We start from the raw sequence: 14,580 nt of genomic DNA, 5'->3' as shown, positions 1-14,580 counted from the left end.
GCATTTTTAAATACGTGGTTTTAGTTTGCAAATTTTATGAGATCAAGTCTTCAAGCATTCTAACAAGTTAGTAATCAATTCCATTTCAGATATTAAAGAAATATTTGTTAATTAAATATTAATCTTGGCTATAAATCTTAAAATAAACCTTCTTTATCTTAATGTCATAAAATAAATATTAAGTTTTTAAGGTTGTTTTATAAATGTAAAAAAGTAAAACTAATCTTAAAAAAATACCAAAAAAAGTGTGCATAGGTTAGTTATTTTAGTTGCAATCTCATAACTTGTATGTATGTATGTATGTAAATGTGAATTAAGGATTACTAATTATATTTGCTAAGGAGCTGTACCTATGTCACTAACATGTTATTTAAACATTCCCTCTATTTGTCAAAATAACCATAAAAGTTTGGCTAAACTATGTTCAGCCATTATTGTGAGATGTGGTAACAAAATTAGTTGCATTGAAATTCATCCCAAAGAGCTCAATGAACTTATGTTACAGCAGTTAAAAAAGCAAATAGTTATTGGGAATTACAACAACAATTTACAGTCAAAGTGGATTTCCACTTTGAAACATCTAGCTTCTAGTTTGCTGATTTAATCGCTTGATAAGTTTGGGTTATTTATAGGTTCCATTACAAAAGTTCTACAGCTTTCTATAGGAAGATTAAAAACTGACAAGTTAAAAAATGTTTCTTCTTTTTACTAAACCACAACAAAACCCAGTATAATTATGTTTTTAATAGTTTTCTTACTTTCAATACCACAAACACTCTGTGTTGCAGAAGTATACGATTTTATCAGATTGTCAGAAATTGACAAAAACATCACAAGTACCCTGAATGGCCAGATTGACAAAAGTATCTCTTCAGGCACACTATTGGAAAGTTTGAAGAAGTACAAAGCTACAATGTCGAAATTCATTGGAAGTATTAGGAAAAAAGACACCGATATTGTTAATACTGTCCATGAGCTTTATAAGAATAGAGGACCAAGTTTTATAAGAATCCAACCTAATAAAAGTAAGTTATTAAAACTTTATGGTTGGAACAATACAGAATATCCACATATTGAAGAGCTACAAAGAGAAAATCTTGAATTGTGGCAAGAGCTAAACAGAAAATATATTTTGAACCATTATTGGTTTGAGGAATTCTATACAAACACATCTAGTGTAGTAAAGAGCAACAGTGCAGAAACAAGTAAATCAAGTGCAATTTTATATTTTTGTTTTTTCCTATCTTTTTCAATTCACGTATTAGGTCTAATTTGAGTTACAGATACTTTTGTTCAATGAGTAAAATAAATTAATAATTATTAAAATACTTTTATTCCTTGCCACTGCTTTGATTGTGTTTTTTTTTTTGTTCTCATTAATGATATTTAATGGGTTTCTACTACTAAAATCTGGTTTTCTTTTTAATCATATAGAGTAACTAATTTGTAATCTTATAAAAAAATAATTCATCACAGTAAATAAAATGATACTCACGGCGAAGCAAACCCGCTCACTAAAAGAATATTTTTCCATTTTCCTGATCATGTTTCCACTGAAATATTCCCTTAAACATGATATCCCCCGTTTGGACCACATTAGGTTTAGTGAGTACTTAAGTTTGGTGCTACAAATTAAGGAATGTCATAAAGTATTTTTTTGAATACTATATATGACATAGGCATAGGAGCCTACATCTAGAGTTTGGCAATTTGATGGGCAAAAGTTACAGTCGTTTACTTAAAACAGATTACCGTAAAAACTACACTACCGTATAGGTCATAAACTATTTCCTGTAAAAAAGCTGAGATCGGACATAACGGTACGTCTAGAGTGTACGTCAGATTCAGAATCAGAATACTTTACTTGTTTACTATGTTTACTACTTGTGCACACTACTATGTTTACTATTTTATGTCAGATTCAGAATCAGAATTTAGATTTTCGGCCCGTGGTTAATCTGAGTCAGATATTTTGTTGGTTGTCACAGTGGAAGCAGGAAATACGCCGCCGGTACTGACTCGGATAGCAAAGAAGTGAGTCAGTCGTTGTTGTGGAATTGTCCAATGAGGAATTAACGTTTAATATTATAACTTCTGAAACTGTTGTGAAATTACAGCCAGTAAAAAATGGTGTTCGTGATATTATATCTCTTTTCCAATAGCTAAAAATTTAATGATAGGGCTTCTTTCTATATTGCGTCGAATGGAGAAAAAAACCACCGAAACTTATTATTAAAATTATACATCGTATTGTAAGAAACATGTGTACACAAACAAAACAATTTTCCTGAAGGGCGTTTAGTGGTAAACCTAAAAGTAAGGATGAAAAAATGAAATATTTGATTGAATACGTATGTTTATGATAATTGGCATTAACCAAACTTAATCAAAATCAAATGGTTTTTACTCGAGTTATCGTGCTAAAAAGGGCCACATATTTTATGTACGAGATTCAGAATCAGATATATTTGAAAGTATATTTGAAGAGATGGTGTTTTTTGGCCTCTGAGGACATGGAAAATAATGAAAAAGTAAAGTAGTCTTGGGTATAGGTCTAACCATTGGACTTGCGGCAACGCTTATTATGTATAGTAATATATTTGGTTCTTACCGTCTCTGCAATAAGGGGCTTTACTGCACTACAACCGTTTCAGAGATAACTTCATCATCTGGTGCTTAGTGCTACACTAAACTGTCTTGTTACACTTAATACGAAAAGTCTTCATTTGCATTGCGTCAGGCTTAACGGGTTCGGAATCATCTACCAGTATCGTATTTTGCTACATGGGGGAGTTTCTAGACCACGACCATCGTGACAGATACCTTTCCAGGCTGGAGATTTCCTGGATCATGGGGATCATCTCGCTTCCCCTCATCGGGTTTGCGATTCTCCCTTTGGACTCTGTGGGACTTTGAACACGTGATAGAAAAGTATGTTGTTGCACAAAAACATTGGGTTTTGGACATAAATGTTTTTCAGCTATTTTAATCAATTCGTCGTAGCTTTTGTTTGATGGTAGGTCTGGAGATACAAGACTACATAGTAGTTGATAATGTTTTGGTCCAATACAATTTATCAATATTCTTGCTTTGATTTGTTGTACTTCATCTTCGTTTCCTGTAATGTTTTTCAAATGAAAGTAATTTTCAAGTCGTTGTCTATATATGAATTGAAATCTTCAAGATTTTCATCAAATGAATCGAAATTGAATAATGTGATTACGTTCTGGGTTGTTGAAGGTTTTGGATTATGTGAATGGGCTTGTGTGATTTCATTAAACTTGTTCAGAAGTATAGCCGCCTGTTGTTAAACAAACGTTGATAAAATTGTTGAAAGGTCTTCAGTCATGATAGTATGTTAATTTCAATGTTTATCCTGTAGAAAAGTGTATGAGTCATTAAAAATCCCGTCCTCGTCGCCACTAAAACATATTTCAGTAATAAAAGTGATTCTTTAAATGTTAGAACAAAACTGTATTTTTATTATCATAGAAAAAATGTAAACATAAACATTTAACACATGTTTTAGATTATAAATTATAAGCCAGGTATAATTGAAATATATTACACAAGTGTACCATTGAATGTATCCTCTGTTTCTTCTACTGCTCTATGCAGTAGTGTATGTGAGAATGGTAGTGACAGATAGGTGTTGAAGTCTATGTGGACGGGCAAATGCAAGGTTAAAAGAGGCCGCCAACCTCTTAAAAAAAAAAGTTATACCAAAAGTTATAGGGGCGTATTGCCTCTGGTAATGGTAGGGAAGAGATAGATTTGATTATAAGAATCGTTCAACAAAATTTCAATGATTCAAAGATTTCCATTTTTGTTAAAATTAGAAAAAGATTCCTTTTTTAAAAAAAACTTTCCATAGTAAAATGGGATTTTAAACAATGCTACACACCACTGTAAATATCTACAATCTACTGCTATAAACAACATAGGTACAAAATGTTAAAGTACAAATAAATAGTGCAATTACTACACAAATCTTACCTACTCTTCATATAACTAAATTATAGTTCGGCCGCTTAGAAAGCGACCTCCTCCAGCATTGGTTTAGCATTAGTGCGCAGGTCGTTTTCTAAGCGGCCAAACTATAGTTTTTACACCACTAATACGATAACACTTTTACAACATCAACACCCTGCTGATTTACATAGATGTTAAACAAGATTAACATTTTCACTATGCCAAAAATGTGTGTCATTAAGAACACTGTTATAATAATTCTGATTTTTTCGATACACCTTGTAAAACATCCTCCAATTTTTTGCAATATCACTTCTAAGCAACAACAGATGTTGTATTTCATGCTCTGTCCACTTAAAATCAATTTTGAGTAGATCTAAAGTACTACGACTCATTTTCTGTTTTAAGAACATAGGTCCACCCTGCACCCTTAGATCTCTGGCAGCTTTTGCGACTACAGTTTCTTTACGTTGCACGCATTCTCTGAGTGAGGTTAATGACCAGTTGTACAGAGTCATAGCTTCCATCGTCTCATTCCCATTCCACCTTTCCGGGCTGGTAAAAACTTTGCAAAGGAATCCATCTAGGCTCTCAAGAAGAGGGAATGATCTTGTCGAAAAACAACAATATTCTAGTATTTTTAAAAGAAGTATAAACAAACTGATGTCCATTATTTGCATTATTGTGTGTCAACCAATTCAATTCCATCCTGGCTGAGTAACTGTGTCTTATCTGATGGTTAGAATCTGATTATAATCAAGCTTTCTTATCAGACGGAACAATAAGAGATTCATTTATTGAATAATATAATGTAATACATGATTTGAGCCATATAACTTTTGAGATTTTGACTGATGCTTTCGTTAGACTACAAAAGATATTGTAAACTTCATGTTTAAACAAGTGTTAGCGTAAATTTACTGTATGTATGAGGCCTTTGCGCTAACATTCTATATTATTGAAATTTAATTTTAAAATCTTTTTCTAGTGGTGTAGAACTAATTTATGAAACTTTTAAAATAATAAATATGATTTGTTTTGTCATTCAACCAAAACCTATGTTGATCAAGTTTCAGATTATAATTATTGCAATTATTAAAGTATATATACAAATATATAGTAGGAAGGTGAATGAGTGAAAATTTAAAAACGTACGTTTTCATGTCCCTGGCCTTTTACCATAGACAAAAAGAATTAAATATAGACCGTCAGCTGTGCTGCGGTTACCGTAGGTTCTGGCGCACACCGCTTGGAGCACCACGGTAGTTACGGCGTACGCGCTACGTAAACTACAGCGGTGTGCGCCGGAACCTATGGTAACCATGGCAACCGCAGCACGGCTGACAGTCTATATTTCATTCTTTTTGTCTATGCTTTTACTTCGTAGATACTGGATTTGTAGTTTATTATTATGTGTTTTAATATTTTTTGAGACGGAGGCAACATGTTACACACATTTATTTGGTTTTAAATAGGTTCTAGGTATTTTTTCGTATTTTTAAAGTCTCGAAATTCACGACCATGACGTGTCCCTAGGGTACATTTTCCAACTTTCACACTGTTTTTAGACTAATTATTCATGCCGAAATAAATAAAGCCATATTTTTATGTCATCAATGGTTATTAAACTTACAAAAAAGGAGCATATTATAATTTTATTGTCATTGCAAACTGACTACCATGGCAAAAGAAGTCTGTCCCTCCATTTGGCGTCACGACCATTTGGGAAAGATTTTCAACTTTGGAGCACGACAGTGGCAAGCCTGGCGTCGATGGAGTCAGTTGGTTTTAGAGACTAGTTCGGGGTGTACATCAGGATTGTAGTGCCAGTCGTTTCGAGTTGAAAGGAGGAATTACAAGATTAATAAAGGAAAGATTGTGTTTTTTGTAATTTTGGCGTGTCCATGACCATACGTAGTCATTCGATGAAGTAGACATGGTGTTAATTTTTGTTTATAAGATATTTCAATTGCTAGTTTAACCTAGAAGTCCACTTTGTATTCTCGAACATGAGGTGCAGGGCTACCATCAGAACAGAGCCAAATAACACGTAATTTCACGACCAAAGTTTCACAACCATCGCGGGTTTTTTCACGACCAATCCAGCCTTATGGATTATGGTGTGTTTGGTCGTGACAATAACTTTAATATAATTGTAATTTGAACAGTTTAGTTCAATTGAAACACATATTTTTATTATAACTAACAGTATAATTGAAGGATTGTTTAGAAAGATTTAGATTATTTCAGACAATTCACGACCATACCGCTTGTATCATCACGTACCATCACGTTTATGATTTCTATCATAAAAATTTCAAAAATTAAAATATTGTCATATTTCAATGTTTTATACACAAAAGAAGCACACCTCTATACAAACATAACGATTTTTCGGGTCTCAGGTAAGTTTTTTCGGAGTTATACAAACATAAAAAGATTTTATTGGCTTTTTTCAATTTTTTGAGTTTTTTTTATTTTTTTCTAGAAAGACCAAATATACCAAAAGCTCAGTGACCTTTTTGTTGTATAATGGTCATAAAAGTAAGTTAGTTTATAGCAAAACACAGTTATAAAAATAATATTAACTATTTGTAATATTCATTTAAACGTCTGTTATGGTCGTGACAGGCTTTTGCGTTTTTCCACTAAAGATGCTCCTTTAAAAAAAAAACTAACAAAGATATTGCGTTACCATGGACATTTTATAAAACTTAAAATGTTAATAAAATAAAAAAAAATAATAAAAGTTTTGAAAAAAGGGGAAAAAAATTGCAAAGTGCTTTTCCTGAAAACGTACGTTTTTAAATTTTCACTCGAATAGGGAAATGTACATGTCCACACTAGTCATTTCATTTTTAGAAAACTATAATTTAGTACACGTTCTTACGACACCGAAACAGTGTGAATTTAAAGGTGATGATGAAAGTGAGTGACGAGTCTTGAAAAAATTAGATGGTAGCTTTGTTAACGACTTTTAGGTACTTTCACGAATATTAGAACAGAAACGGTATGGATCATAAACATAAACAAATTATGTAACTGGCCCAAATAAAGTAAACATTATTAAACATTTAACATTACTTAAACTATTGTTGTTCTGCCCGTGCCTCGCCACGGGGAGAGAACACAGAGAAGATATAGTGATCCTTTAACGCCGTCTAATGCATACTGCTGGTTGATTAAGCGCTTGTTTTTATGTAAATTGTTTTCATCAATGTCCTTGTCACAAGAAAAAATACTCTACAGATTAGTTTTTCCCCAGTTGGAACGCATAAGGCTCGGCCAAATTCTATGGTTCTTCTTTCACTTAATTATTTACACTACATTTGTCTGCAAAATAAATTGCTGTGTTTTGATTTTGATCAAAGCCAGCTTTTCTCCAAAAATGTCATTTCTTTGTTATTTCATGGCTTTTTATGGGAAAATAACATCATTTACAATCACTTTTGAACCGTAATTTTTACGGAAATGGGATTTGTACCTTTCTGTTCAGAATTCAAAGGACTATAACATACTCAATTTTTATTAAAATCGTTCGGGCCATTTTCGAGAAAATCCAATTTTTCCGTTATTTTATGGTGTTTAATGGGACATAAAAATACAATGTCCATTAACGGACAAAACCCATTAAAAATCCAAATTTCAAAAAAGTGAAAAAAAACGTTCAAAATTGTAAGGACCACAACATACTAAGTTGAATCAAAACCGGTTTTTTTTCTAAAATCCTATTTTTTGTTATTTTATGGGGTTGTTATGGGAAAATAACATAATTTACAATAACCTTTGAACCGTAATTTTTAAAGAAATAGGAGTCATGCCATTTTGTTCAGAAGGGCTACAACATACTAAGTTTGTATCAAAATCGTTCGGGCATTTTTGAGAAAATCCGATTTTTCCGTTATTTTATGGGTTTTTATGGGAAAATCAACATTAAAAATCAAAATGAAAAAAATGAAAAAAAACACCTGGAGATACCATGGATTAGTAAGGCTACCTACATACCAAATTTCATCAAAATCGGACTACAGGTGTGGTCTGTAGCTCCGTACACATCCAGACACACAGATATCACTTCGAAAACCACTTTTTTGGGTCCAGGGGGACCCAAAACGGATATATCCACTCAAAACTCAAACTCGAAAATTTTGACGAAAACAATACTTTCTCCATATACTGGTATAGGGGGAGAAAGTAACAAGCTGGTGGGGAAGTTGTTTTGAGAGGTTATCTTCACGTGAACAGTAATTTTGTTTTCTAACTTAGTTTATTAAATAAAATATTTGAATTTATTGTTGAAATATTAAGTGTTTTTAAAATATTAAAATATTGAATATTGTGATCAGGACTTAGTTTGAAAACACTCAAAAGTTAATAAAATATTCAATATAGGGTACTACTTTTTTACACATAAATACTCTCACTAGGATAGTTAATTAACCACATTGTTTTAAAACTGGTAAATATATGCAATATTTCAGAACTCCAAAAACTTCAGAACAGAGCTTGTAATCTGTATTTGTAATAACATTTCTCCCACGAACAACATTGAATAACTAACTGTAAAATAGCTTGTTATCTACACTACTTACTGAACCACTTGTTATCACTAAAATGGACATCCGGTAACTGTTTAGAGATCCAATTTTTTTGTTTTATAATTTCACATTACAAACCTTGAAAATGTTTAAAGGCTTTCAATTTTTTTTTTTAAACAAAATAGTTAGTCCACCATGTGAGAGGTTTCACATTGTGTTAGCTTGTTGAAGTGATTTTATATTAGTTAATTATACAAGCTGACTATTGTAGTTTGGAATACCTTATAAGAAAGTGAAGATGGAGCAAGTAGTCAACGAAGAATTTGAGTGTCAAAGTTGGGAGGAACAACTCGGCGATGTTGCAGATGAGCCAGCTCTTTGTGAAAGCATTCCTGACTTCATAGTTGCTAACATAAAAAAACTAAAAGAAACGGAAAACACAACTCTACGACAAATCGCCCAGAAATACACGTTTCCCTTGTCATACGATGAAGTCAGAGATCTCTGCAGATTGAAGATGAAGTTTCAAAAGGACGACCAATACTTCTCTATGTCCATGCCACAGCTGGGATACCCAAAAAGAGGTATAATATACTTTATGCCTAAGTATATCAAGAAAATTGAACCGAAAGACAAACATCCTACTTACATGCTTCTAAATCCAACATACGAACCAGTCGAAGGTACAGAGGTCCTTGTTGACTATGAAAAGTGTGCATCGGTCAAAAGCCTATGTGGATTAGTCCCGCGATACAATGAGATTAGGTACAAAGCATATAATCCTTTCGGAGAACTTGAGGAGGGTACAATACATGGCCACACGGCGAGATGCATTCAGCATGAGATTGATCATTTGAACGGATTGCTGTTTATTGACAAAGCTCAACATATCATCACTATCAAGGAACATCGGTGGAGAAGAAGTATAGGAAAACTTCAATTTTTGATGGATATTTAGATAGAAATGGTTTTAGATTATCCCTGAATACCAGACAGAAGTTACTTGTATGCTATGTGTCGCACAACCTTCACTGTGATTCTATTGTATCATTAATTTAAAATCAAAAGTTAAAAAAACAAGTTGGGTTTGATCCTACGTTTTGTGATAAAAATACACTTAATGTGTGATTTATTATTACATTATTTACCACTTATTCCTTCTTGTGCTTGACTTAAATTTTCTTAACGAATTGTTAAAAAACATACTAAGGTTTCACAAAATTTTTAATGTACGTTATACAAAAGGTTAGTAACCTTTTAAACAAAATTGTATTGTAGTTTGTATGGATATATAATTGAACCTACCAATACGTTTTTTTTTACATTTAATATGCTCAAAACCAATTTCTGTAACCTGCTACTTTAGGAGATACATAAAAAACAATGATACATGACAAATTTGTCTGATTAGAGGTTTATTGCACAAACCATAACGATGTTTTCTGTCAACTTCCAACTGAGGTACAAGTTTATTATCATACCATATAGTCCAGTAAATCTGTCAGAAAAAATGGGGTTGCTGTGCAAAAGGTCGGGTAGTTCTGATTTTTGGATATGTTGTTAGTATTGGGCCCATAACATAAAATCCAAGTTATCCACCTCGAGATACTGCCGCTCGCCGCGGGGCGCGCCACTTGTTATCGAAATATCAAAAATATGGCAATTCCTATTGTTTTGCACTCAATCTCGCGAACCGTTGATTTTACCGAAAATTTTAGATTATTACATTAAAGAAGAATAAATTTGTGACAGTTTTAGCCCAACAGCATGTATGTAGCGTAAATAATGGTCAAAATACAGACCATCAAAATAAATAAATTTTCCAAAGACGTATAAAAATTGTGGTTTTTTTTCAATATTTCCACAATATAGTTGTTTGAAGCAAACACCGTATTGATTTAGAGAGTATACCAGTTTATTTGCTATTAATAGAAAATAAATGAAAGTATGAATAAAAATACCCCCACCTCAGCAAACCTGCAGACTAAGAGAATTTCCATTTGCTTGATTTGATTTTCACAAACCTTAAATAACATTAGGTTTAACTGGTACCTAGGTTTGCTACAGGTTTGTTGGATTTTGCTACAGGGAGGTTAATATATTATATAAAATAATAATAGTATGACAATAAATAAATAAATTTACCCAATTTTATAAAAATGTGTCTATAAATAAGAAAAAAAACAAAATTTAAAAATCTTCGCTATTGGAATACTTTAGGTTTTTAATTTACATTTTTTAACTTTCTCCGTAACCAATAACTGTAAAAAACATTTTAATGTAATAAATTATTTGTTTTTAAGCTCTACAAAATTCTTTAATGATACAATTGCAAAATTGTATGCTTTGAGGGTCAAAAATATGAAAAACCCGTTCTTAACAAAAAAACCCTATAAAGCAACCATTCCCATGGCCTGATCATGCTTCGCGAACTCGTTTTAATAAATGTAGGTTTACATGCCGAAAAACAGACCTCCAAAATATACCTTCAACGGCAAAACTACTCTTCCCAAGGCTGTCAAATGTTTACACATAAACATTAAAGCTAAGCTTTGGGTACAATACTTGCACATGAAAACAAAATAAAACAGTTTAACATAGTCAACAGTTTATTGAGGCTGAATTATCAGGCAAATATTGATTGAATCGAGGACGAGGAAAACAGACAAAATGTTGTAACTTGATGGGCACTTGGGATGATCCGTCCTCATCAAATCTGTAGGAAGTTGAGAAATAATATAAAAAATGACGTCAGTTGAACATTAACAGTGAGCAACATGTTGACGTGCGCCATTCTCGCATTGCTCGAGACAACGAAATTGATGAAAAGATTAAATAGTGGTTTCCTCAACAAACACCATTCAAAACAAATGATATACTGATTATTAGCAAATTTCCCTTATAGGGAATACGCTATTACAGTAGGTCTTATGGTAAGACCTAGACCTGGGACCGATTTACTTTTTCATTTTGATATTCCTAGAGGCCAAAAATACATAGTTTTAAGTTTAGTTTTAGTTTTTAGTACAAACAAATATAGTTTTAAACATACCTCACGATACTATTGTTCAAATGGATGAGTAATAATCATTTCGTGCTGTGTAGAGTGCACTTCAAAGTTTTAGTTTCGTACGTTGGCAATAACTTGCGTACACCTATTTGACCTTGAAGATAGTTTTGGTAATAAATTATAATACAAATAATAACATATTAATGATAAAAATGAGTAAAAATAGCTTGCATGTCTGCAGGGCTACAAATGGTTCGCATATTGAGGTGTGATAGTGTTAAAATAACTTTTATTTTATTACCTTTCATTTAATGTATCAGCATAGCCTTCTCTATGGTATCAGTCGTTGAACAGTAGTTTGTATCTAGTACAATAAAAAAATAAATTTTCAAACTAGGTGAGTTTTTTGAAGACCCTGTATCCAAAAAAAGCTAAAGATTTTACTAAACTGTATCCAAAAAAGTTATTATCGTCCGTTAGCACGATGATTCCCAAAAATCATCCGATTTAGTGGAATTTGTTACAAACATTACTTTTATTTGTGAATCAAGAGATAGACTATTTAACATTTACTTTGTTTCGCGAAGTATGATCGGCATGATAAGGCCATAGGAACGGTTGCCTTATAGGTAGGTGTTTCGCCGGTAAGAATATTTTTTTTAATTTTTAACCCTCAAAACATACAATTTTACAGTTGTATTATTAAAGAATTTTGTAGAGCTTAAAAACAAATAAATTATTACATTAAAATGTTTTTTACAGTTATTGGTTACGGAGAAGGTTAAAAAATGTAAATTAAAAACCTGAAGTTATTCCAATAGCGAAGATTTTTAATTATTGTTTTTCCTGATTTATAGACACATTTTTATAAAATTGGGTAAATTTATATATTTATTGTCATACTATTATTATTTTATATAATATATTAAACTCCCTGTAGCAGCAAACCTAGGTACCAGTTAAACCTAATGTTATTTAAGGTTTGTGAAAATCAAATCAAGCAAATGGAAATTCGCTTAGTCTGCAGGTTTGCTGAGGTGGGGGTATTTTTATTCATACTTTAATTTATTTTCTATTAATAGCAAATAAACTGGTATACTCTCTAAATCAATACGGTGTTTGCTTCAAACAACTATATTGTGGAAATATTGAAAAAAACCACAATTTTTATACGTCTTTGGAAAATTTATTTATTTTGATGGTCTGTATTTTGACCATTATTTACGCTACATACATGCTGTTGGGCTTAAACTGTCACAAATTTATTCTTCTTTAATGTAATAATCTAAAATTTTCGGTAAAATCAACGGTTCGCGAGATTGAGTGAAAAACAATAGGAATTGCCATATTTTTGATATTTCGATAACAAGTGGCGCGCCCCGCGGCGAGCGGCAGTATCTCGAGGTGGATAACTTGGATTTTATGTTATGGGCCCAATACTAACAACATATCCAAAAATCAGAACTACCCGACCTTTTGCATACCAAAATGTCTTATTTTACTGGACTAATATTCAAGCTAGATTTAATGTACAGTACTTTTTCAAAATCTTTAATAAGAACCAAGTTTTGTGATTCACAATCTCATTAATAAAAACTAGTGTATCTGTTGCTCGAATTCGACCAATTGCTAGGTATTACAGTATTACATTATTTTAAAACGAATAACAGTCATAATTCCTGATGACTTTAAAATATTCGACTCAAAGATTATGGAAATACTCAAGATTTACATAACAGATCGATATAATCAACATTTATTGTGTATATTGTTTTCTACAAATAGCCTTACTCATAGCCGCATTAGGTTTCCAGACACATTATGTGTCCAAAAACCTAACAGCACTTCCCCATACCGCCTTGAGCGTTAGGGATCCTTGAGATTCGCTATAACCTTTCCTCTCCCACTCATGGGCAAGTTATCATTTCTTTTCTTTCTTATTATTTTTTTAATTTTTTTTTTAAATTTCATGCCTGTATGAGTTCCTGGTTTTTCGTATTTCCCTAGCTACTGTTCTAAACGTCTCAATTGTTTCCCTGTCACTCATCATGTTTTATTTTCTCATCTCTAGACCTATCTTATCCAAGATTTATTCATGTTCTCTCCTATTTGTCTCCTGAAGTGAACAATTTATAAATACGTGACTCGTGATTTTTATTTCTCCACATCTACATACTACCTCTTCCACCATGTGAAATCTTCACAAATTCGCCTTGAAGTTTTCCATGTCCTGTTACAAACTGCTTTCATAATGACCCATCTCCCAATCTTGTCCAGGCTCTTTCTGATGTTAGTTATACATCCAAACATTTACCTTTAAAACGTTAACATAAAACACTCTGCTCCCAACGCATTTGTCACACATCTAATATCTCATCCTCTCTTCTATTTTCGATGTAGTCCTACCCGCCTCCTTGTCTTCCAAAATCAACAGCTTATGCAGCAATTATCCAACAGTCCTAACTGAATGTAAAATCTTCAGGCGGCTGTTGGAGAGCACACTTAAACCCAACACGGAAGGGTGCTTGCTGTATTCGATGATTTGTATTTCGTTCTCGTCTACCAGTTAAAGTTCGTCGGCCTCCTCCTATTGGCCGTCCTAGTCAACGTCTCATAGTCTCCATTATGTTGAAAATTTTTTTTTGTTATGTTTTGATTTTGTACAAAATTTTAGTATAGCCAGCTGTTTAAAATATTAGTGTAAATTTCAAAGTATTCATCTGTTCAAATGAAACAGCTAGATGGATATATGCCGTACATTTTCTCCCTAAGAATAACATGGGAACTTTGAAGGCCACTGGGGCAGAGCCCTGATGGAATTCCAAAGTTATTTTGTTTGATGGCAAAACTACATGCTAAGACCTTTCTAAAGACACCTTGGACATGGTGATCGGTTGTTCCACTACTCCAAAACAATTATGACAAAAATATGCCTATTGTCGGGACCACGTAAGTTTGCAGTTGGTGGCAGCCAATCACAAGACAAGGCTAGTGCGACGTTGCCACATCGCCCGTTGACAACACTAATTAAAATATACTAAGCAATATATTAAAATCAGC

General features: G+C 32.6%; 1 protein-coding gene across 1 annotated transcript; it reads left to right on the top strand.

The window, feature by feature from the left end:
• The first annotated feature begins 8,808 nt into the window (after window positions 1–8,808).
• LOC128995596 (peptide deformylase 2-like) lies at window positions 8,809–9,468 on the top strand. Its single transcript, XM_054420613.1, has one exon. The coding sequence runs from the start codon at window positions 8,809–8,811 to the stop codon at window positions 9,466–9,468; it is 660 nt and encodes a 219-aa protein (XP_054276588.1).
• The last annotated feature ends 5,112 nt before the right edge of the window (window positions 9,469–14,580 follow it).

Source organism: Macrosteles quadrilineatus, unplaced genomic scaffold, assembly GCF_028750875.1.
Source record: "Macrosteles quadrilineatus isolate MER2022 unplaced genomic scaffold, UCM_ALF_1.0 Scaffold_5__1_contigs__length_97177068, whole genome shotgun sequence".
Lineage (NCBI taxonomy): Eukaryota > Metazoa > Arthropoda > Insecta > Hemiptera > Cicadellidae > Macrosteles > Macrosteles quadrilineatus.
This window is presented reverse-complemented; position numbering and strand designations above follow the sequence as displayed.